General features: G+C 37.4%; 1 protein-coding gene across 1 annotated transcript in view; it reads left to right on the plus strand.

The window, feature by feature from the left end:
• LOC117410462 (neuroendocrine convertase 2-like) overlaps positions 1-25,214 on the plus strand; it is a 69,018-nt gene that overhangs the window by 36,656 nt on the left and 7,148 nt on the right. Inside the window, exons 6-11 of the mRNA XM_059025457.1 lie at positions 5,544-5,620; positions 10,170-10,258; positions 12,171-12,346; positions 14,741-14,956; positions 19,032-19,132; positions 22,972-23,199. Coding sequence (XP_058881440.1) covers positions 5,544-5,620; positions 10,170-10,258; positions 12,171-12,346; positions 14,741-14,956; positions 19,032-19,132; positions 22,972-23,199 — 887 coding nt within the window. The remainder of the gene's footprint in view (positions 1-5,543; positions 5,621-10,169; positions 10,259-12,170; positions 12,347-14,740; positions 14,957-19,031; positions 19,133-22,971; positions 23,200-25,214) is intronic.

The following is a 25,214-nucleotide window of genomic DNA, read 5'->3' on the forward strand; positions in this document are numbered from 1 at the left end:
GGTAAAAGAAATAAAAAGAAAAGGACCGCTGTCAGCCGCGAATCACGGCAAATAAATAATAATTAAAAATAACTGTCTCTCACTTGCTGTTCGCTTCACAGCACTGTTTCAAAATGATTATGCCAGAGAATATGTTCTTGTGTGAGTACATATTTATATTAAACATTTTCCTTCATATAAAGCTACAGATTTTTTTTTTTCAAAATAGGCAGTGTTAATCACAGGTATAACAGAGCAAGTGTAGTAATAAAATATGTCTTTAAAAAAATAGTCTAACTCCTAGTTATCAACAGCATTTTGTTCTTGTTCACTCTTATGAATAGCAGGTTGACGCTCAGGACCGATGAAAATATTATTAACCTTTCTCTCGATTCGTTAAAAACATTCATAGACGAAAATCGTTGGGGCTTAACGAATCATCTGAATTATCTCTTATGAATAGCAACTGCAGTTAAATAGGCGGCTATGGACGAAATCCGATCATGTACTCCTGTTTTCTCATTTCAACTGGCGTTAACCCTTTATGAATAGACCCATAAGGGATTATTTATTGTGTACAATTGAGCATGATTGTAGGACACTGCAGCTTTAAGCAAGATATGAGATACAGTAATCTTCTGATTTAGTTATTGTGTTCCAGATAATTATGTTTATACAGTTCTGTATTCAGTCCTGATCCATTTGTGTTATTTTAATCTGTTTACTCTTGCTGTGCTCTAATTTAAATTTCATCAGTTGTTTTTTATTTGCTATTGTCACCACCTATTATGTTCTTGGCCAAGTAACTTTAACTAACAACTTAATAAAACAAAATATATAAACCCTTTCCAAAGAAACACAAATAACAATCTGGTAATCAAAAACTCATTTTTGTATCAGTGAAGACTGATTACATATGAATATGTAGCAGAGCATAACATATTGATGTGCTATTTTTAATAACCATTGTAGACAATTTGATTACTTTTATAGACGTGAAACTTAACCCAAGGTCTCTGAATAACAACATTGCTCCTCTATTTCCTCAGTCTACTGATTCGTCCTGCAGTAAAAAGACTTTGCTAAATGTAGCTTTTTTTCCTTTTTCACATTGCTGACTACAACATTGTTGGACTTGTAGCATATTTAAGATATTTAACATGGGATTCTAGTTAGTCAATACAAAAATGGAAAAAAACAAGCAAGGAATTAACACCGAAAATATTTCTATAAATATATTTGACATAAACCGAAGTATCTTGAACTTTAAACCAAGAGTATGTGTTTTACAAATGGAAATGGATTTACTGAATGCATTAGGCTACTGTGACAGAGACAGAGAATGATTCTTGGTGATAAATCTCCCTCCTGACCTGTGAGGATGCAGTGTAAAGGGAACAGAGTGCACTGGACTGGATGGCCTGACAATTCGTTCCTAGGGTTAGGTGGAAGTCGGCCATCTAAAAAGGGGGCACGGCTGCAGTACATTAAGTCATCGCTCCAGTGGGAAAGCGATGTGGCAACCGCGGATTGGATGAGTGAAATATAACCGAGTGTTTTGTTTGTTTTGTCGAGTCTAATTGTACTGTTTGTTATTATTAGACGGCTAACATGATCCGGTGCTGTCGCTAAAGGCCAGCACAAACCCGGACAACACTGCACCATTGTTCATGGATTCAAATTGTATTTCACCATGAGCACTACAGCACTCACTCTGGACTTGTGACCGTGTCTGTGTTTTGTGTGTGTGTGTGTGTTTAACTGTGTCTATTATTTTGGGACTGCAACCCGTTGTTTATTGAACTGTGCAATACCCTCCATTTCTTTACTGTTGTCATCAGACTTTGGATTATAAATAAACCACCATTTCACTAGTACTTTGTTGTGTGTCATTGTCTTGAGCACTGCATCACCTCTACACCTGTGCACTGCAAACCACTTGCCACACGTGGTGTCAGAAAACAGGATGGTAACGCTACACTATTGGCGCTGCTGGAGGCGCTGGATGGCAAAAGGGAGGTCGAAGAAAGACGGAAAGGAGAGGTGCATGGCTCTAATTGAGAGGGTCTGTATTGCGATTTTGCCCCATGCACCAACGGGACCCTTGATGACGGCCCCAAAGGCACGGGCACAGAAAATGACGGCGGAGGATGACCCGGAAGCATACTTGGTTGCTTTTGTGCAGCAGGCTACCACCGCAGCATGGCCAAAGGAGTTCTGGGCCAGCCAGCTTGGGTCCTGCCTGATCGGGGAAGCCCAGGCAGCCTACCAGGCCATGCCAGACAACGAAGCCACCCAGTACGCCCAAGCCATTCTCCGCCGCCTGAACATCATGGAGGAAACCCATCAGGCACGATTCAGGGAGTACCAGCGGTCGCCACCCAACGATTATGTGACCACATGGTACACTGGCTCAACCCCGCTCACAAGACGGGGCCACAGATGGGGGAAGCCATTGTAATGGAGCAGTTTTGCCATGTGGTTGGCGCCGAAACCCAGGTGCCACAATCCCTCTTCCCTGGAAGAGGCAGTGAAACTGGTGGAAGACTTTAAAGACTCACTGATCTCAACTAAGACCGGCCTACTCACCTCTCCAGCCCAACGGAGTAGCCGAGAACCACCTCCTCTCTCAGCTCCACCACTCCTAGTACCACCTCCTCCTAGACCTGGATCGAGACCTCAAAGACCGCCGACCCCAATGGGCAACCTTACCTCCCTACCATGGAGGCCAAGGTTGGCGCCCAGCTAGAGTAGATTTGCTGCCCTTGCCCTCTTGCCATACCAGCAACGGGACAGATACTTAACCTCTGCTCCCTCTGCCCCTCCTGTCTGTTTTAGGTGCCAACAGCCCGGACACATTGCCCGGTTATGCCCATCGGCGATGGAGTGTGTCATGGCAGTGTGTCTTTTGGCATCAAAAGCGGGTAAGCGAAGGGGAAATGGTCGGGAGGGGCCTTGTATTGTTGATGTGGTTTATTGAATGTGAAAACCCACGCATTAGTGGACACAGGGTGTGAGCAGACTTTAATTCGGACAGCTCTCTTGGGTGGTGTGTCGTGGCGGCCACAGGGTCAGGTGGCTATCTCCTGTATCCATGGAGACACAGCGACATACCCCATACTAAAAGTATATTTATCGGCAGGCCCGATCAAACGTCACCTGGTAGTAGGGGTGGCGGAAAGGCTACCACACCCAGTAATTCTGGGCCAGAAACTATAAGGCCTTATTAATATTAATGGCAGCCCCGGTAACACATGTAAACATGGCAGAAAAAGATAAAGGGGAATCGATTGGTGAGATTTTCCCCTTTATAACTGAAATGTTTTCCCCCACTTTTCGTCCGAGAAAAACAAAGAAAGAGAGACGGACTGACAAGTGGGAGGGAGCATCAATGAGACAAGGCTGGGGTCTGGTGGGAGAATGCTCAGGTGGTAACAAACGGCAATCAAAGGGAATTGGTAAGCAGTGTGACCGAGAGGGCGAGGTTACTGGGCCATCCAGGGCAGACGCTACTCGAGCCCCTCTCAATGTACCAGACATGTGGGCCTCAAGTGCGGACCTAGTGTGGAGCCAAAGCAACGACCCCACACTGGTGCACACTTGGGAACAGGTCCGGTCTATTGAAGGTAAGTATGTTGACGGCGCTGGGGCGTTAGTATATTCGCACTTCATTATCAAGGGGCAATTATTATATAGGGTAAACCTTGCCACAGGCAAAGGACAGCCTGTAACACAATTGATGGTTCCCCCGTCTTGTCAGCTCGAGGTCATGAGGCTGGCGCATGATATCCCTTTTGCGGGGCACCTCGGAGCTGACAAAACAAGGGAACGTATATTGGCTCGATTTTATTGGGTAAAAGTGTTGAAATATGTAGCCACATGCCCAGACTGCCATAAAGTAGCGCCGGGACAAGTGGGCCCGGCCCCTTTGGTCCCACTGTCCATTATTTCCACTCCCTTTGAACGCACTGCAATGGACATAGCGGGCCCTTTGCTACCTTCTGATTATGCAACGGTTATGGAACTAACTTCCTGTCTAATACTTTACAGCAAGTATATAAAATCTAAAAAGATATGTCCCTTCAGTACATCTGTTTATTATCCACAGACAGATGGTTTGGTGGATCGATTTAATCAGACTTTAAAGCAGACGCTGAGACGATTTGTGAGCCAAGAGCAAAAACATTGGGCAATGCTTCTCCCTTACCTCCTTTTTGCAGTGAGAGAAGTGCCGCAGAGTTCGACAGGGTTCTCCCCCTTTGAGCTCTTGTATGGTAGACAGCCTCGCAGCATCCTCGATCTGTTGAGAGAGGGGTGGGAAGAGCACAAAGGCTTGTCCAAAAATGTAGTGCAGCATGTGCTCCTACTTAGAGATCAACTGAATTTGGTCGGTCTGTGCAATGCAAACCACTTTGCCACACTACACAGATTTTTTTTTTCTGTAGTTATATATGAAATTGGATCTGAGACCTGAGATGGTCATTAGCTCCACTGCAAGCTCTGAGATCTATTTGCAGCTTTCACAGCTTTCACACATTACAATTCATATTCATGCGGAGGGTGCCACAGCTAAGGCTTTTGCCATGAAGATACATTCTACGGCATTCACAGCAAGAGACCAGGGGCAAAAAAGCTGTGACAGGACAAAGGGAAAAACTCTTGTGTTTGAAGCTACAGTACCAATTAAACAGATATAGTGGATTAATGGTACACAAATAAATGTGTGTTTACTGTATTTTAGAAGATTCTGCTGCTGCTAGGGAGGATCCTTGTATTGCACAGTTGAAAAGAAAATAATACATAGAAAAAAGATACACTAAACAATACTTGGGCTGCAATAAAGCACCCAGTCTTTAAATATATAACAATATCCTCATCCCTAATAAATGCCAGGCAGTTTCTTAAAATGTAAGGCTTGTAATTGCTGTTCGTAATTGCTTTCTAAAAATAAACCATAAACCATCAACATATGAAAACTCCTTGGCAGGCTGTTAATTTGTAAAGGAGGCTGCCTAAGCTCATTTTCTAAAAGCCTGCACATTTATTTTTCAACAGGTAGCACACAGGTAATAACAGCATGCTTATTGCTTGATCCAAGGCAGTAACTTAGCTACTAATCAATCACAGTTGATTGCTATACACAACACATGTTAGGACCAGTTACATTTGAACAGAATAGGGCTGTACAGTGTCTTAAGATAGATAGAGTTATTTTCACTGTGTGCTTCTAGTTGTCTCCCAGCAGCTTGAAGTAATTCTCCAAAAATTCTCAGATTCCACAGATTTAATCAAATAAAAAAAAGTAGATGCAGTGGAGGGGAACTGTTTACTGTTTTGATAACTTTTACACCTGAACTGCATGTAACATATTTATGTTATTACTAAGGAAACTGCATTTGCCTTCAGGACATCTGTTCTTAGCTTTTTATTTTCTAAAAGGGAGTGATGTAATGGGCTGTGATGTGCCCTTGTTACAAAAAGGTCACATCACTGTTTCTTATGTTTACACTACCTTTCTGTTGTTATATTACATATTACATGTTATAACCTCATTCTTATTGCAGAATGCAGAAGCCAGCTATGACTTTAGCAGCAATGACCCCTACCCCTACCCTCGCTACACGGATGACTGGTTTAACAGGTAATTTTGAGTTGGTCAGCAGGCACTTCTCTATTGTTTGCAGACCATTAGGGGACATGCTGAAAAACTGTGTGCTGGCTGTGTTAATAATAAATATGAATCAGCAGTTGTGGCCACTGCTGCTTGATGGAGAACACTGTGTCTCCGTATTGATTTTCCCTTCACATAATTCCATTAAGTAACATCTTGGAGCACTCCACTCAGCTGCATTAAAGATTAGGGAGTATCCATTATCCATATGAAGTATCCTTTCTTGGGCAGCAGTTAAAATAAAAAAATAAAACACATTTAACTTGTTGTTTAAATAGCATGCTTCTCTGCATGTGTGTTTTATATTTTAACATTAGCAGAGCTGGTTGCTTGACGTTTGATAAAAATAAATTTGATCATTCTCATTTGTGGTGTTGTTGTATGGAACACCTAAAGGGACATGGCATGTATTAAAAAAAGGTTAGTATCTTGTGCTCACAACATAAGATCTTGTGCCGACGACTTATTATCTTGTGAGCACAAGTTAGTACTTGTGAGAGATTGCGGTAACAGAGCATACAGGTATGGCTAACCAATTGATTGAGTTTTACTTTGATCTCGGGCTAAAATATAAAGATATTTGCTTTGTACTGTCATAAGTGAAAGGCATGACCCATCACTCCCAATTTTTCAACTAGCGCATGACTGTGCTGATATAAACCATGCTTTTGTAAGTGGTGCTCACGAGATAATATATGTTGTGCGCACAAGATACAAACCTTCTTTTTTTTTAATTCATACCATGTCCCTTTAGGAGTTCTGTAGTTTTGTGTGTGTTAGTGATAATTTAACTTCAAGATGAGATGCATCAAGGTAACTCTTGTAGAAGCACTATTGTTAGTTAACCTAGGTAGACTGGGAAGTTACACACAACAAAAGGCAAACCAATAGAATGTTAGCAGAAGCTGGGAGGAGGCAATCACCCTAGTAACCAGCAGCAGCACTTAGTCAGGGTCAGTTAAAATATTTGTGGAGTTTACCAAATGCGACTGACGCCGGCAGCGGATGGCAGTGGCTCCAGGGTCTGGTCTGATTTTTTATGAATACCAGCCTTTCCAAAACAATTAGAGTTACTCAAAAATGTGGTCAGCTGGCAGAACTCCAAACAATACATTAGCTGGGGTTTTAGACTGGAAGTTTGGATGCAGATGTACCTTACAGTAGCTTGAAGGTTGAAATTAAAATGTTTTTCTTAGTGGTTTCAAAGCACAGGATGCTTTTTCAGCACCTTTCAGACCTTACCGCCTTAGCCTAATGCATTCATGCCAAGAATTGAAATCGTGAATTGGCTGTAAAGAGAAAATAAATATAGTGGAAAATAAAAGCAGTAATAAACATACAATATGATTTAATTATTAGGACACTCTTTTGTGATACAGATGGGCATGGGTTTGAATCGTGGAACTTAACCCTAGCATGGTGAGTGTACTGGTAGAGAGGGCTTATTTGATCAACTTATACCCCACTGGGATAAGCTAGGTTTCTTAAAGCACAGCATTTTGCAGCACGAGTGAATGCAACCTGGATTGCATCAACTACCTGTATGTGGTTATCCATGGATTACCCCTTAAAATAAGAATAGGTCCCTGGTACTTTAAAACCTGGGTTTAGGTTGATCAAATCAACCCCTTACACTAGAGACAGTGTTAAACAGTTAAAGGGGTATCATTTAGATGTTCTTAATATTTCATTGCTTACCTATTTAATATACTATTTTGTGTGTCTAGCATAATTATGTGCTGTTGTTTCTGCTTAGATCATGATTATTTCCTTACTGACTATTCCAGCAAAATGCACTTCTGAAAAGACGCATTTCTGAAGGGTGTTTATGTAGTGTATTGAAGTCTGGTGAAGCATTGTGTATGTAAGCCCTGGTAACATTAACGTACTTCCCAACCTCACCTATGAAATCAGCTTTAAGTGGTTTGTTCCAAAGCCATTTTTTTAGGAAGCAAGTTAGTAAGAATAGATACTGTGCATGATAAATACAGTGGCTCTCAAAAGTATTCACCCCCCTTGGACTTTTCCACATTTTATTGTGTTACAACATGGAATCAAAATGGATTTAATTAGGAGTTTTTGCCACTGATCAGCACAAAAAAGTCCATAATGTCAAAGTGAAAAATAAAATCTACAAATTGTTCTAAATTAATTACAAATACAAAACAGAAAATAATTGATTGCATACGTATTCACCCCCTTGAGTCAATATTTGGTAGAGACAACTTTGGCAGCAATTACAGCCATGAGTCTATTTGGATAAGTCTCTACCAGCTTTGCACATCTGGACACTGCAATTTTTGCCCATTCTTTGCAAAATTGCTCAAGCTCCATCAAGTTGGATGGGGACCTTTGGTGAACAGCAATTTTCAACTCTTTCCACATATTCTCAATTGGATTGAGGTCCGGGCTTTGACTGGGCCACTCCAGGACATTGACCTTTTTGTTTTTAAGCCACTCCAGTGTGGCTTTGACTGTATGTTTGGGGTCATTGTCCTGCTGGAAGATGAATCTTCTCCCAAGTCCTGAGGTCTCTTGCAGACTTCAGCAGGTTTTCCTCCAGGATTTCTCTGTACTTTGCTGCATCCATTTTGCACTCTTATCTTCACGAGCTTTTCAGATCCTGACGCAGAGAAGCATCCCCATAGCATGATGCTGCCACCATCATGCTTCACGGTAGGGATGGTGTTCTAAGGATGATGTGCGGTGTTAGGCTTGCACCAAACATAGCGCTTAGCGTTGAGGCCAAAAAGCTCTATAGAATCTCATAGAATCTTCTTCCACTTGGTCTCAGAGTCTTCCACATGCCTTCTGGCAAACTCTAGCTGAGATTTGATGTGAGTTTTTTTCAACAATGGCTTTCTTTTTGCCACTCTCCCATAAAGGCCAGTTTTGTGAAGCACCCGGGCTATTGTTGCAGTATGCACAGTGTCTCCCAGCTCAGCCGTGGAAGACTGTAACTCCTTTAGAGTTGCCATAGGCCTCTTGGTGGCCTCCCTGACTAGTGCCCTGCTCGCCCGGATACTCAGTGTTTGAGGACGGCCTGTTCTAGACAGATTCATAGTTGTGCCATATTCTCTCCATTTCTTAATAATGGATTTTACTGTGCTCCGGGGGATATTCAATGCCTTGGAAATGTTTTTATATTCTACCCCTGATTGGTGCTTTTGAAGAACCTTGTTCCGGATGTGCTTTGTATGTTCCTTCATCTTCATGATGTAGTTTTTGTTAGGAAATGTACTAACCAACTGTGGGACCTCCCAGAGACAGGTGTATTTAACCTGAAATCATGTGACACACCTTAATTGTACACAGGTGGACTCCATTCAACTAATTATGTGACTTCTAAAGACAGTTGGTGGCACCAGAGCTTATTTAGGTGTGTCATAGCAAAGGGGGTGAATACTTATGCAATCAATTATTTTCTGTTTTATATTTGTAATTAATTTAGAACAATTTGTAGATTTTATTTTTCACTTTGACATCATGGACTTTTTTTGTGTTGATCAGTGGTAAAAACTCCTTATTAAATCAATTTTGATTCCATGTTGTAACACAATAAAATGTGGAAAAGTCCAAGGGGGGTGAATACTTTTGAGAGCCACTGTAATCATATGATATGACATCAACAGAGAATCAAATAGAACACAAATAATAAAATATGAAACATGTAAGAAATGCAACATTAGGGAAATGTACATGATATGTGAGTAAGTGCAGTAAGTGTTTATTGAGGCTGCTGTTATTAAGTGGCTAAAAGGATATTATATAAAATAATAGAGTGTCTAAATATTTTAGTTTTAGGGAAATGTAATGGTTTGTGAATAAAGAATTGAAAGACAATGTAAAAAACAAAATAAAACATCTACAATACAATACCACACTCACTCACAATAACCTCTGAGTTTCACGATAAATAATTTTTTCTGACCGGCCTGTCACACTTCTGTATGAGCTGAATCAATAGCAAAAAGATATATACTGAACCAATGGCACATGTACAACGAGTTCTGAAAATCTATTTCATTGAAGGGCATCAATCATTCTGTACCGCTATGTAAAGTGAGTTTTTTTTTTTAATGATTGATTGTTGTTGTGTAGTTGTATCTCTGCTTTCATGATTGGCTGATATTATTATTGATAATAATATTAATATTAACTAAGCAATAATTCTAAATAATCATTGGCAAAATTGTCATTTGCCAATAGATGCTTGCTGTGAGGGACATTCACAGTAACAAAAAGGATATTGCTGTACCTACTAGGAAAAGATTTTTAATCTTTTTAGAACACTTGATCTAAAAAACTGTCTATTCCCAGCAGTTAATGGTCACTTCTCAGTCAGTCTGATTCAAAAGTTATTTCTGATTGTTAATTGTGTTTTATTTTGTGAATAGTGGGTAGTTTGTGTTTAGCCTAGGTTAAGATAATAGTTGTATTTAATACAACTTCCAATAAAAATATGGATGCATAGAACTGTACCCCTTTCCTCTAATTTTCACCTCTTGATTGTTTATAGCCATGGAACTAGATGTGCTGGTGAAGTTTCTGCAGCAGCCAATAACAACATCTGTGGCGTAGGAGTGGCGTACAGCTCAAAAGTTGCAGGTAAACCATTCTTTGACATGTTTTAGGCCATGTAATTTGAATGTTGGTAACCATGGTTTTGTTGCATGTTGAATATTATAAAGGGGTTTCGCTAAATAAGATGTTTTTCAATGGCATAAAAAGTTTTTTTGTTTTCTTTTAAAGCATAAAGGTCGATTTCACCCATTCTCTGCCTGAATTGAAAAAAAACGGTAAATTCTTTCTAAAATAAAAGTCGATATTAACCGTTGATTTGGCAAAAAAATCTAAATCGAATAGTAGCAAGCCTAACTATGGCCTTCAAACATACAAGTATTCATTTGACACTGATATATTGCTTCAGAGTTTAATTTGTGTGGTCAGTCTCAGACTGGCTAGGGAACAAAGCAAGAGGAATGTGTTCTCATTGTGTGTACAGAATGGGTAAATGCTGTTAGAAGCAGAAATGAACCAGCACTCAATTAGTCCTTTGGGAGTTTGTTTATTAAAGTAATTGGAGGGAAGGATGTGCACAGAGCTATTTCACGTCAGCAGGTTTGAGTCTCTGTATAAAATGATCATTAAAAAACCAACATCAAGAGAGAATTGTAGAGAAGATGTATTTTGTGACTACTATTGTAATTTTAAATATACCTGTCTTCTATACCCCTTACCTGAATTTGACTGCAGAATGTTTGTGGCTATTTTCCACAGTTATGATGTAAATGGTGTTAAAGATAAAATAGCTTCAATCTTGACCTACAGGTAACAGGACTTGATAGTCCACAATGTTTACATAAAGGCTGGTCCTACACAAAGTGAATCAGAACATTGCTGTGTAAACTGCAGTGCTATGTCAAAAGACAATAGACTTGCAGGTTTTTTTTTTTTTTTTTTGTTAGAGGTTCTTCAAATTAACACAGGTGTATATAATGGAAAATAAAGTTGCTCATCCACACACATACTGTAGGATAAATATATTTCTGTTGTGATAAGTACATTTTATTTTAATTAGGTGGCATGTGGTTTAATTTTTAGAGGATTAGAAAGGTGCCTACCTCTAAGCTATTAATATCCAGCACACATGAAAGGTTTTCATTCACTATTTTATAGGGACAGATGCAAGGTTTTTTTTTCAGTTGTATTAAGTATTAAATCATAAGCCGCCAAAAGACTTAAAAATGCTGTTTGAATACTGATGCACTACTTCTCCCACATAAAGACAGCACTGAGAGCTTGAATCTCAGCTGGCTATGTGACAGCTGAGATCAAAACAGAACTTATAGATGCAGTGAGCTTTATCTTATTTTTCAGTGTTCTGTCAGGCAAACTACTTATATAAGGTACTATAAAAAACAGTATGATGTTAAACTTACAAGCTAGAGATTAATTCATTTAACATGCTTGCATAATGGTGGCTTAGTAGATAGATGACTTTCCCTAGAGTTAGAGGGGTTTTGTAATAGTACATCCCCGAAACAAAAAACACAGTAAGGACTCCCGAACTAAATATTTATTTTGTGTTCATGGTACAGTTCACTGCTTTTTTGGTGCATTGGAGGTGAAAGGTGATTCTCTCTGTGCTTTGATTTGATTTTAAAAGTTCTTAGGATCTCTGAACACATCAAAATTCCCAAAATTGGAAAGTACCAGTCATATCACTTTTCAGAAGGAATAAAAGCAGAAATAAACACTGTTTTTGTAAAAAAAAAAATAATAATAATAATAATACTGTAACTCATTAGGGACATGGAAACAAATAAAAATGTGGTCAAGATCACAAAATAATAACACATTTGAATTTATTTTCTTTTCGCTGTCCTCAATAAGCCAGGTTTTTTGTAACTTACTTAAATCATGGACAGTTACTTAAAACATGGACAAGTGCATGTTTTTTTCAATGTTTTTCTGAACTTGTTTTTAAAATACAGCATGTGATGATTCATTCTTACAGGTATTCGAATGTTGGACCAGCCTTTTATGACGGATATAATAGAAGCTTCATCAATAAGTCACATGCCTCAAATTATCGACATCTACAGTGCCAGTTGGGGGCCAACTGATGATGGCAAAACTGTGGACGGACCACGGGAGTTGACCTTACAAGCGATGGCAGATGGTGTGAATAAGGTGTGTTGTACTCTCGTGAAATCAAATGGGTTTACCTACTGTAAAGTTACTTACAGTTGTTTCAGTTAATGCCCTTTTTTTAAGTAAAAAGAAAAAGAAAAACTAATTGCAAATTGCAAAGTCGGTTACAAGAAGAGAACAGTACTTCATTGGAGTTTCATGGGGAGATAATGCTACCATTCTCCATCATATATAGTTTTAAAATGTATTCGTTATTAGGGAGTTTTCATGTATTGCGCTCACGTGCAGCTTGCAAAGTAACACACAACAGGACGTGCATTGTGTTGCATTAACGTACGGCTGCAGCTGGGTTGGATACACAAAGCGAAGCAGTATATTTGTTGTAAACATTAAACTGGAGGTTTTCAACGTTTCCATTTATTGTAATTAATTAAAATGAATGAAGCCTCCATGCTGGTCTCAATCGCTCTGTAAACAGAGCTGACATAACCCACAATTTTAGCCTTGTTAGTGTCCAAGCATTTAAAAATGCCAATCATGTATTTTTGTTGATAATGAAAAGATATAGAAAAGGAGGCAAAGACAAAGTTCACTATCCACACATTACTATTGCTGATCTGGAGAAGCTAATAGAAAAATACTTTATTGGCATTTTTAAATGCTTGGTAACTAACATTCATTGTGGTTTATGTCAGCACTGTTTACAGAGCGATTGAGACCAGCACGGAGGCTAACATAACAAAATTGAGTACTCTTGACCAGCCGAATTATGCACTGAAGCATATTGTAGCAGACCGTTAGACCAAGCATTTTTGTTTTCTTTGATTTCATTAAGTTGTTGACTTGTTAAATCTTTGTGTCTCTTACTTTTTTTTTCCAACAGAGGTTTTGCTTCTTGTAATTCAATGCACTTGTACACTGTCATGCCTCCAAAAAGATAAAATGTGATGACAGGAATGTCACTCATTTTTTAAAACAATGTATATGTATTGCAAGTTTTATATGTTGATGTGTATTGATAATTTATTAATTGAACTGTGCTTTGGCAAAAATTAATTCTGCTGTGCATTTTACTATTATGCATGGTATAAAATCCTCAACAGCCAATCAGCATGGACCATCCAAACATTCAGTTTTATAAATAAAGATTATAGCTGGTCATTCGTGCTGGTACCTCATGGGTGTAACTTCACAGATTATTAATTCAAAAATCCATTTCTGCTGTAATTATCAATTTAAAAATAAAACTGTCCATTTTTTCCCCGCTCAATAAATTTGTGTTAATGAAAAGTAAACTAGAACCGTTCTTTAAAACTCAAATTTTAAAATAACTGCTCACAGAAACAGGCCCACCCATCGCATTGAAAAAAGAAAGGTAAGTCTACGGATATTCTTAGTATTATAATGATTTTTAAATGTGTTTTTCATACCTGCTATTTGTTTTATTAATGTTGTTATTGCCTCCCTCCCAAATAAATAAATAAATAAATAAATAATAATAATAATAATAATAATAATATACTATACTGCTGCTCTACACGTCTGTGCCTTTTGGCTTCCACAGAGTCTAGGCTTATGTAAATTAAAGCTGATATTTTAATAAGCAATACTGACTAGAGATGAGCTGCCTTATTTACCTCAAGAATATTTATGTACTGTGATCATTGAAATTACTGGAAAATATTGAAAGGGACTAAACTGATTATTTTAGCTTATCTAATTTTCCCAAGATTGACAATTGCAAAACAATCTATTGAGCATAATTCCACTGCTAGAATGTTACAGGTAAATCTGTTTTGCTGTTTCTTCCCAAGTTGTTCTGTAAGGAATTACCATGAAAATGTATTTGCTTTTTCATAGATGCAAGGTACTGGTAAGGGTCCTTCATAATTGAACCGTTCATATCAGCATGATTAAAGATATAAATGAAGATTAATACCATGTACAAAGTGCCTAAATTTAAAAGAAAAAGTACCTTCAAAATGATCCACTGTTTCAAGAAATAAAGGTTTGTGAATAGTGCCCTTCAAATGTGAATGGCTTAATGACATAATGTACATTCAATCATTGCCTTACCTGCATTCAAAACTTTGAGAATTACAGAAACAGAGCTAAATAGAAATTCTTTTTTTTCACCTCCTAAAGTCAAGGTTGAATTGTTCTGCACAAATAAAGTAAACGGAAAAGTCAACACAGCAAGGTAAAGCATAGAGTGCAAGTTTGTTATTCTTTCCAAATTAGGCCCTGTGAAATCTAGTGATTAACGACCAATCTAGCCGAACAAGGTTAGCAATCAAAAAAAAGGTCCACTGCAAGCTTGATATAAATATCGCAGTAAACAATTCTCACCTTTCCTGGGACACCTTGACTGATGGGCAATACATTTGCACCAAAGGGAATAATTTAACTTGACAGATTCATTATCCCTCACAGGGCAGAGGCGGTAAGGGAAGCATTTATGTCTGGGCTTCTGGAGATGGAGGCAGTTACGATGATTGCAACTGTGACGGCTATGCATCTAGCATGTGGACCATCTCTATCAATTCAGCAATCAATGACGGCCGCACAGCCCTTTACGATGAAAGCTGTTCTTCCACCCTGGCTTCTACATTTAGCAATGGAAGAAAGAGGAACCCTGAAGCTGGTGTGGTGGGTGGAGATATTATTGTGTCTGTTTTTTCTTTACAAAAAGCAGCAGATGTTCTTTTGTTTCAAGCAATTCTCAAATTGACAATTACTGCTTATGCTTCAGCTGCTCACTGATGATATAATGTACAATAATGGCAAACGCTATTGTTAATGTACTGTCAAATCCTAACAGCAGAACTATATGTTTGCATCTGTAATGTGATCTATATATAATTTATTACAGTACAGTATCACTAGACTGCAATAATCTTTCAATGGAAACTTTTTTCAGTTTGTAGTGGAACAGGGTAGTGTCAAACTTGCAAATATGTGTCTCTGTCATGTACAGTTGCTGGTCTTAATCTTGGAGTATGTTTAGTAAGGAGGGTAAGAGGAGTATAAGACTGAACTATGTGGCTTAAATTAGGTAATGCATACAAAGCAAAATATACGAACGGGTCATGCCAGCAAGCCTGGATCTTTTGTAAAGTGCTAAAGATCTGGGACTAAGGAACCCAAGGTGATGGGTTTGCATCAAGCCCGTGCATTGGGCGGCCATGTTTATCCCTTTCTCAGAAGGTCCCACTCAGTTGGTTAATTCACACCTTATACCTAGAGATCACAAGTGAAATGACTTTAGTGACCATATTATCCCCTAGTGGGCATTAATCCACATCCCAAAACCAACCACATATTTTCTTGAGAGAGGCCCAGGACTGAAAAGCAGACCTGGATTGAGGTGTGTTTACAGAGCTTTGAGCAGCTGTTCCCATTTTGACTGCAGGCACCATAACCATGTGAGCACTAAATTCACAAACTAATAATTTATGAGAAGTTGCATCTTCTAGTTATTTGTAGGAGAGTGCTTTTCGTTTTCATTAGGAACCATGTTACACCAAAATAATAATTATTGTATGTCTTTAAAACATTTTTTTTTAATTAAAGCTACTAAAAATACGACTTTTTAATAAGCTTTCAATTGTGTCATTTTTGTTGGAATGCTTACTGCCCAAATCCATCTGCCTTAATTCCTAGGGTTAAAAAATGTTCACAGCCCATGGCCAGAAACTTTAAACCCCCTGAAAAACACATGCATTCTACAAAACAATGAGAAATGTGATCACTCTATGTTCTATTGAACAGACACATCATGCTTCAGTAATTGTAGGATACTATAATTACTATATCTTTAAAATAATCTTGTGGCTGTTAGAGATGCCTAGGCAAAAGTACATCACGATGACAATGTTGAAATATTACCCAAGGCACTACCATTTTGATAATAAATTATGTCCATTTATGGCTCTTAATGGTGTTTGCATTTACATGTTTGGACCATCAAGGCTTCAGAACTGTTACTAAAAATCAAATCCTCTCCCTTGACCCGCTGTACTAAGGATCAGAAGATAATTTGATTAACACCAACACAATCAGCTGTTCTTGCATCTTTCGTATTGTTAAGTAAATAGTGCAGTGAATGCCACATTAATATTTATTTACATGGTTCCTTGGATACGGTAAATCATTATTTTTTAAGAAAAGCATTTATACACATTTTTTGTAGCAGCTAATTTTAATGTATTTTGTTAGAACTGGATTATGCTTTCAGGATGTTATGTACAACATTGGGACTTTAAAAAGTAGTCTTTTAAAGTGTCCTTGGTTTATACTTTCACTGTGTTCACTTCTAATGTGCTGTTTTGATTTATAATAGACTGAGGAAAACAACAGAATTGATCAAGCCTCCTGTTTCTTGCAGCCAACCTACATACTCTATGTAGATGTGGCTGTGATGTTGGAAAATTGCTAGCACTTGTTAAAATTTACTGCAATTGATTTCTTGAAGTAAACATTAAATATAATCAGCAAAGTCTGTTCTCCAAAATATAGTAACATATTGCACACTGAACATGGACAAAAATATGAACTACAGACAGAAATATGAACTATAATATCAATTGATGTTGACTTCATATTCAGTTATAATCTATATTTAATTGTATATATATATATATATATTGTGACGTATTTTGACCTTTTCAGCCGGAGACTGTGTTGTTCTTTCAAATAGGTGTCTGTCACTTTAATTACACACGATACAATGGAAGTGCTCTTTAAACGCCGTGGCGTACGTTTATTAGCAAACTGATATTTCAAACAAACAAAAACACAAAACAAAACCTAGCCCTTCTTCAGGCGCTAACTAAACTGGTTAACAGTAGTGCTATCTAATGCAGGGCAGGGTAAGCCTGTTCCTCTGTTTAAACTAATTCCACAAATCACCTAATCCAAATCACCGTCCAGAAGTTCGTTGTCAAAAACCTGTACCTTTGTTTCGTTATCAGAAAATCTTTCTTTGTCCAACACACTTTTCCACTGTTCAGTTTTTCCCCTCTCACCACTTCAACCCTTCTCCTTGAACACACAAACTGAAACCTTTTTAACCCCAACTTGATCACTTGCATCTGATCAGCATATGCCCATTAATTATACAATTAAGCAATTGTTACATTTGTTATCATACAATGTGTGTGGCTATCCCCAGGGTCCTAAAGCCTCCAAATTAATGTTTGGTACATACACATCATCACAATATATATATATATAATGTATTTATTTATTGCACTTTATACAAAAGTATTGCAAAGTACTATACAGTACATAGCAGAAAAAAATAAATTTGTATAGCATGTCACACATCCAACTGCCACAGTCAGACCATTTAAATAACAGTATACACATAATAATACAAAAGCAGCAATTTTAAAGTTATATTAAAACCCACTAAGGTAAGAAAGCCATTTTATAAAAGTGTGTTTTTAGTCTTGACTTGAAAACTGTAACGGTCCCAGCTTCCCTGACAAACAAAGGCAGAGCATTCCATAATTTAGGCGCTCTACAAAAAGCCCTACCTCCCGTGTTGCTTTTGTTGACTTTAGGAATAACCAGCAGCCCCGCATCCTGTGATCTCAGAGTGCGGTTTGGAAGATACGGGGTCAGTAACTCCTGCAAATAACTAGGTGCTAATCCATTCAGGGCCTTGTAAGTTAACAGCAAAATCTTAAAATCAATTCTATACTGCACAGGGAGCCAGTGTAAAGAGGCCAAAACAGGGGTAATATGTTTACTTTTCCTGGTCAGAATTCTGGCTGCGGTATTCTGAGCTGCATGAGGGATACCACACATTTCGGGACATCAGAAAAAAAGTGCATTACAATAATCAATTCTAGATGAAACAAAGGCATGCATTAGTCTCTCGGCATCAGATACGGAAATAATTGGTCTAAGTTTGGCTATATTTCTGTTATGTCAATAGTTCAATTTCTTTAATTTTGAGGTCTGCTGTATGACTAAAAACTACCAAATGCAGTATACATAGGGGACTCACATCCCTATTAGAGGTTGTTTTAATAACTTTGGTATACAAAGTGCCATATTTTAGTAATCTAAAGATCCACCACCAATTAGTTCAATTGAACACTAATATCTGCTTTAGGCCATCACACATTATCCTTTTATATCTTTCAGCAATTATGGACTTGATGTAATAGGTGCAAAAAATTTTGTTAAATGAATGTGCAGTATGTTAAATTCAGATCTGATATGCAGTGGTCTTAATGGGGCTAGTTAGGTTGAGAAAAATGTAAGGATCAATAAATGTAATGTAATTGTTGCATAATCATCAGGCAAGAGTTAAAGGAACAGGGGCCCACGCAATTTTAAAATAGCATTTGCATATTTAAAAAGATTGTTACCTTATAAGCCCATATTGAAAACATTAGCCTAATAAGTGTTTCCAGTAATTTGGAAAAAAAAGGTGCTCCCCTAATTTAATTATTGTAATGTTTTGCTTTCTGAGCTATTTACTTTGCTTAGGAAAGTAATTTATAAAGTACTGCTCCACGTACTGTAATAGCAGGAGCATGCATGTTTGGCTCACTCAATAAATTACTCTAAAGCAGTCTTATTAACAAAAAAAAAGAAAGACTGAAAGAACAGATGGTAATGTAAATGCCACAATTTAAATAATGAATGTATTTGGTTTGTCTTCTCTTATTCACTGATTTATTCTATATATGTTTTGATGTTGTTGAAGGCTACAACCGATTTGTATGGAAACTGCACACTGCGTCATTCTGGAACATCTGCTGCTGCGCCAGAAGCTGCCGGGGTGTTTGCTTTGGCTTTGGAAGCTAAGTATGTACACAATTACAATATAATTATAGCTAAAAAGTGATGTTTCAAAATGGCACACAGGATCAGCAGCTAGACATTAGCAGCAAGACTGTAGCCACTAATATATGCCCACCTAATACCCATTATAAGTTGTGTTGTCTTCTACCACAATATTTACTGAAATAATGAATCGCAAAGTCAGTATTTCTGTGCTTTTTTTTTTGCTTTTCCATCTTAAAAAGCAACTTGGTATGGGTATGAAATACCTAAGTGATCTTATATATTCTATGTATTATTTAGATTCACTTTGCATCATTTTCTGTTTCAGTCATCACATCCTGGTGACTTTTTAAAGCTTAGGAGTTTAAACCACCTGAGTGCATGTAAGAAATACCCGATTTATTCTGTGTGGTATTACTTACATCCACTAAAGGCAGAGTGTTAAAGGGGGATTGGTCTTTCAATTGTTCTGGGTTATAGGTGACTAATCCTCAAAGATTACCAGCTCTAATATCTTGAGGGAATTTTTGGGTGGAAATAGGTGCAATGTCTGTACACTTATGAGACTGTGCATTGCGAAACAAGCATGTGCCATTTGTATTGTAACATTCAGTTTCTATATATCACAGAATGCATGGCATGGATTACATCTGCATAACAAAATAGTCTTGTGAGGTACAGAAATGTTTTTAATAAATGTACAAGTGTTCCTAATTTTCTGTTCCCTCAAATATGCACTTTGGTTTTGGTTCACTTGAAAGGAAACAAAAAAACTTTGCAGTCTACAATAGATGTTGCCACCCACGAGATGCAAAAAAAAAAAAAGAGCACTGGCCACCCCCAGTTTATCATTGTTCTTACCTTATGTGTGTAGGATGCAGAGTAGTGATGCAGTGAAGCAGCAGATTGATTGATAAATGCAGATGAGCGACATTTACTGTCATGTATAGGTTAAATTGGGTAGGTATATGGCTGTAAGCTTTAGATGGAAAAAAATGCATCCCGGTATGATCACTGCGCTTAACTGTCCCAAGTGAAAAAGAAAAAAAACACACACTAAATCTTTTCACAGGCAACCGGCAAGGCAGTACAAAATCCTTACAATTAGTGATGGTATACAACTATGTCTGATGTCAGTAAAATGATACTTTCCCATATTAATGCCTAGCAGTGTATCTACTACTAAGTATTTATTGTATGTAGGAAAGACCTGGTTCTTAAGCTGCTTCAGGTTCTTGTTCATCTGTTTATGAAGACTAAAGATGTTATGTATACATTAAAAAGGACAGTTATACTATCCCACCAGCCGTGGGTGGCAGGTTTACATATTTTATTCATCATGAGTCATATAACTCATAAATGAGCCACAGAACTTAGTTGAGCTTCAGATCCGAATGTAGACCATCCAATATAAAATAATAATAAAAAAAAACCCGAGTTAAAGGACTGGTGTAATTTCTGAGCCCCGAACACCTGTTACATGCATTTTTAATACTAAACATATCAGAAGTGGAATTTTCCAATCAACCAATAAACACTTGCCAGCGCCCTTATGGTATTAACAAGCATAATCAATCAGCGTTATTCAAGTCATAGGTATCATTTGTATCTAGGCAGAAAATTGAACTGCAGGTTATGAAAATATTTAATCATATTGAAAGCAGAAATCATCATGTGTTTGTTTATAAAAGCATAAGTTGAACTCATGATATGTTGAAACCAATCAGTGGCTTTTAAGACAATCTTTGTCACTTATGCAGTAAAAATATTGAAAGGTTTCTGAAGCGTAGAGTTTGACATAACATAAATCAAAATGCAACAGATTGTCTGATTTGAGGTTATGTACAATACTTCCATCTTTGGTTTCGCAACAAAATAAACGGAACTGCGATATTGTGCACATGGAAAGCTACATGACTACAAGCTCAGACTGTGTGATATCCATTAAGGCCTTTAAAACCTTCACAGCTGCGTTAAGCATGCTCTATTTAAGCAATAATTCAGCCACTCCAGGGTGTTCATTATTGTAAATTATTGCATGCCTCAGACGCCAATCACAGAGTAGTTAAATTATTCATGTCAATGCACACCCTGGAGTTTAACCTGGAGTCATAACATGAAAAAATTAAAGAGAGTTCTCATTAGAGAGTTTACAAGCCATGTTTTGCAATCTGCAGTGTAACAACATTATGTGTTTGTGTGGAGTGTAATGTCACAATGTTACAGCGATTTCAGTGCAGTTGCAGGTTAATAAATGCAGAATCCAAAAAAATGGGTTCTACATCTGTAACTTATTGCAAGTTGCCATTGCAACTGCATACATGAAAGCCAGAAAATAGATTCACACAAAGGTATAAGTAATGTTGACCTGGCATAGCTGTGTGTGAAACAGTAGTACCATATTGTAGCTTTGAACCCATATTATTATGTTTGTTGATAAAGCACATCAGAGCCTAACCAGGTGAGTACTATGCTAGGCAACGTCAATCTTGGTGATGGCTCTCAAATAAGAAACTAACTTCATTTAATGCCCATCAGCATTGATGTTTATTTTTCCAGTATTTAGATTCCTTGTAGAATGCATACATACTGTGATGCCAGAATGCACGAAAAGACACGATCATATACTAAGCAAACTGTACTACAGATTAACTTTTCATTTATAAACTTAATTTTAACTTAAACATAAACTTAAACATAAACGTAATGTTTGTTTTTAATGGATGGTTATTTTATATATATTTTTTTTAAATAAAAAATATCCTCTATCAATCCATGTAAAGTCACTGCCTGTGTTTATGTGTTTAAACGTAAACAAAAAGGCAACATCCTGAAATGATCTAGTGATTTAAATTAAATTATTATATTCATGCAGTTACTGACTTGGAAAGCTACAGCCAAGAAGACAAAAAGACAAGAAGACAGGGGCATTCAGAACAGAAAATAGGAGGCACTTTTTTACACAGAGAATTGTGAGGGTCTGGAACCAACTCCCCAGTAATGTTGTTGAAGCTGACACCCTGGGATCCTTCAAGAAGCTGCTTGTTGAGATTCTGGGATCAATAAGCTACTAACAACCAAACGAGCAAGATGGGCTGAATGGCCTCCTCCCGTTTGTAAACTTTCTTATGTTCTTATGTTCTTAAATCAGTAATATATATGACTCAGAGTAGCGGAAAAGTATAATTATTGTATTATTCTGGGTGTACACTGGGTAACTGTGATACTTAATTTTGTCAACCTAATCTATACATGGTCAAATATTAATAATACTACATTGAATCAATAGAAAAGCAATACTATGGCACATTGTTACTGTAAAGAAATTAAAATGACAAGTGGAACTTATGTATTTTAGGACATATACAGCCTAGCCACTTTATGGCTAGGTCGTGTTTGGCCAGCGTTTGCCCTGATCAAAGCCTTAACACAATGTAGCACAAGGTGCTGGAGGTTCTCTCAAGGGATGTTAATTTATCCAGTCTTTAATATTTCAAGAATTGGTGTCATTCAAGTTAATTGGCCAAGGAAGATGCCTGATGTCTCTGTCATGTTCCTCAAACCATTCTGACACAGTGGATTGGTGCATTATCATCTCAAAAGTAGCTCTCCATCAGGGTATGTGCAGCATTGTTGGGTGGACTTGAACCGCAATGATGCTTCAGTCAAATACGGAATGCGTTAGGCCTTCCAGAGTAATCAAGGGATCCAGGGTATACTAGGAAAACATGCCAGGGTGATGGCAATTTCGATCGGGTAGATGTGTCCTAATAAAGGACCCAGGCTGTATGTTTCCTGCATATTTTTATAAATGTTCTTTTTTAACTTTTCATTTTCTTTTTCTTTACTCACATTTACAGCCCAAATCTAACCTGGCGTGATATGCAGCACTTGGCAGTGTTAACATCCAAAAGGAATCAGCTGCACGATGAGGTTCACCAATGGCGTAGAAATGGAGTGGGTTTGGAGTTCAACCACCTCTTCGGATATGGAGTTCTTGATGCAGGTAGCATGGTCAAAATGTCAAAGGACTGGAAGACGGTTCCTGAAAGATTTCATTGTGTGGGAGGTTCAATACAAGAAACACAGTAAGTGTGAAGTGATACACATTTTTTTTTTTAATACTGTGGTATCTAAAATGTAATTTGACCACCCTACATTGAGGCCACACTGTTTATTTTAAACATGCCAGCACAGAGGTCAAATTTAGCCGTGTTGCCTTCCATCATTAAATTAACTGTGATGATGAAAAATATAACCCGTCTCCGCTTAGCTCTTCGGTTCGCTTCTTGCGGGCTTGACAAAAACATCCTTTCAACACACTGATTGGAAAGTTGGGGCGAGGCTGCTTGAGTTATTACTAATACATTTTATTCTCTGGTTTTCAATTCAGACACTAAAATTAAATCTATGCATGAACATCACTGTCTGCAGACCACCACATAAAAAGTATAGTAGTGTACTGATACAGGGGTCACTGTATCGATAATCGTATCAACAAGAAAAATATCATGTTTCACCGTGCGAATGGATGAATCGGCACACCTCAAGTACCAGTACTAACAAAGGTTTTAAAATCCCCTTTCCTGCTACGAAGTATACCACTGGTCCTCCTTAAATTTTGGGGGCAATCAATGCCCCAAAAATCAGTTCATTAAATGTTTAAGGACTCTTAAGATTTCCTAAATTGTGTGTTAGATTGAAGATTGAAGTTTTATTTTCGAGCTGTCTTCGTACCTCCCTTGATTGCTGATTTAATTTATTTTTTATTTTTTACTGCAGCCCCTTACTAAATATCTCTTTTGGGACTGTGTTGATTGAGTCAAAGTGGTTCAATGCCTTATCTTCTTAGAGTATTCATTACTGCCTATGATTTCTATGGATTGAAGATATTCTCAGAGCCGATGGGCTTGTTTATTACGTACTAAGTTTTCTAGCCTCAGATTCTTATTTGGAATGCAGTATCTACCCTTATTAGACATCATTACCTGAACTGGTATGCTGTATTTGTGATTATATGAGGTAGCTGTACAGCCAAATTTTATTGCTTAAAATATTCAAGTGCCATCTGCTAGTGTGAAAGCTATGTAATATGTAAATACATTTAAAGTCACATGGAAGAGGCATACGGAATATCTGTAGTTAAACCCACTTGTCACCACCACACTTTAACCACTGTGTCTAAGGTTGTACATTGTAATACTAAAATGTCACTAGTCTGGTTGAGCCAGTAAACAATACAAATATTTTGCATAATTGCTTAACAACTAATGTCACACAATTGTAACCTTTTGGCCAATTGATCTTTAACTTTCTGCAATGTGGTTTCATTTGATTACAATACTGTGCATATTAACGCTTGTTAATTTAACCAAATTGTTTAATGTTACAGTAAATAATGTGTTTTCTTTTACATGCTATGTAATAATAATGATTCACAAAATTTGAACCTAACATATGCTTTAATTAAATTCATTTTAGTTGTGTGTGGTCCATATCTATTTGCTGCAGAGTTATTCTATATTCAGTCATCTCAGTGCAGTGTGTAATGTACCATAGCAACACTGTCAATCAGAAGAAACCAACTGGGAAAACATATCCAGCCAGCAGTGCGAATGGGAAATGTGGAAAAAACATGCTGACAGTTGAAATATAATTCTTAATACAGTGTATTCTGTTACCAACTGAAGTCAGTGTCAAAGTAATGGTTTAGAATTCCTGAGAGATGGTAATATAAAAACAGACCTTAAGTACAATGTAATCTAATTCAATAAGAAAACACTTTTAAAAATGCATGATATGTGCAGTACATCTGCTTTTACACAATTTCGTTTTTTGCAGTTTTTGTCATGAAATTATAAAATACAGTGCTGAATCTCACCAATTAAAAAAAAGGCTAATTATAAGCTTTGCATTACAAAAAGAGAAACAGTGTAAGCAGCTCTTTATTTTTAAAACAACCAATGGTGTGGGTTTGTGTAATGTGTCAGAATTTCCCTGTGTTTCAAAACACGCTATAACCAAAGTATTTAAACAGCATTTACCTGACACTTTACATTTACACATGCATATCTACAGAATGCTTTGCTAATTCCAAAATGTT

The sequence above is a fragment of the Acipenser ruthenus genome, chromosome 6 (assembly GCF_902713425.1).
Source record: "Acipenser ruthenus chromosome 6, fAciRut3.2 maternal haplotype, whole genome shotgun sequence".
Taxonomy (NCBI): domain Eukaryota; kingdom Metazoa; phylum Chordata; class Actinopteri; order Acipenseriformes; family Acipenseridae; genus Acipenser; species Acipenser ruthenus.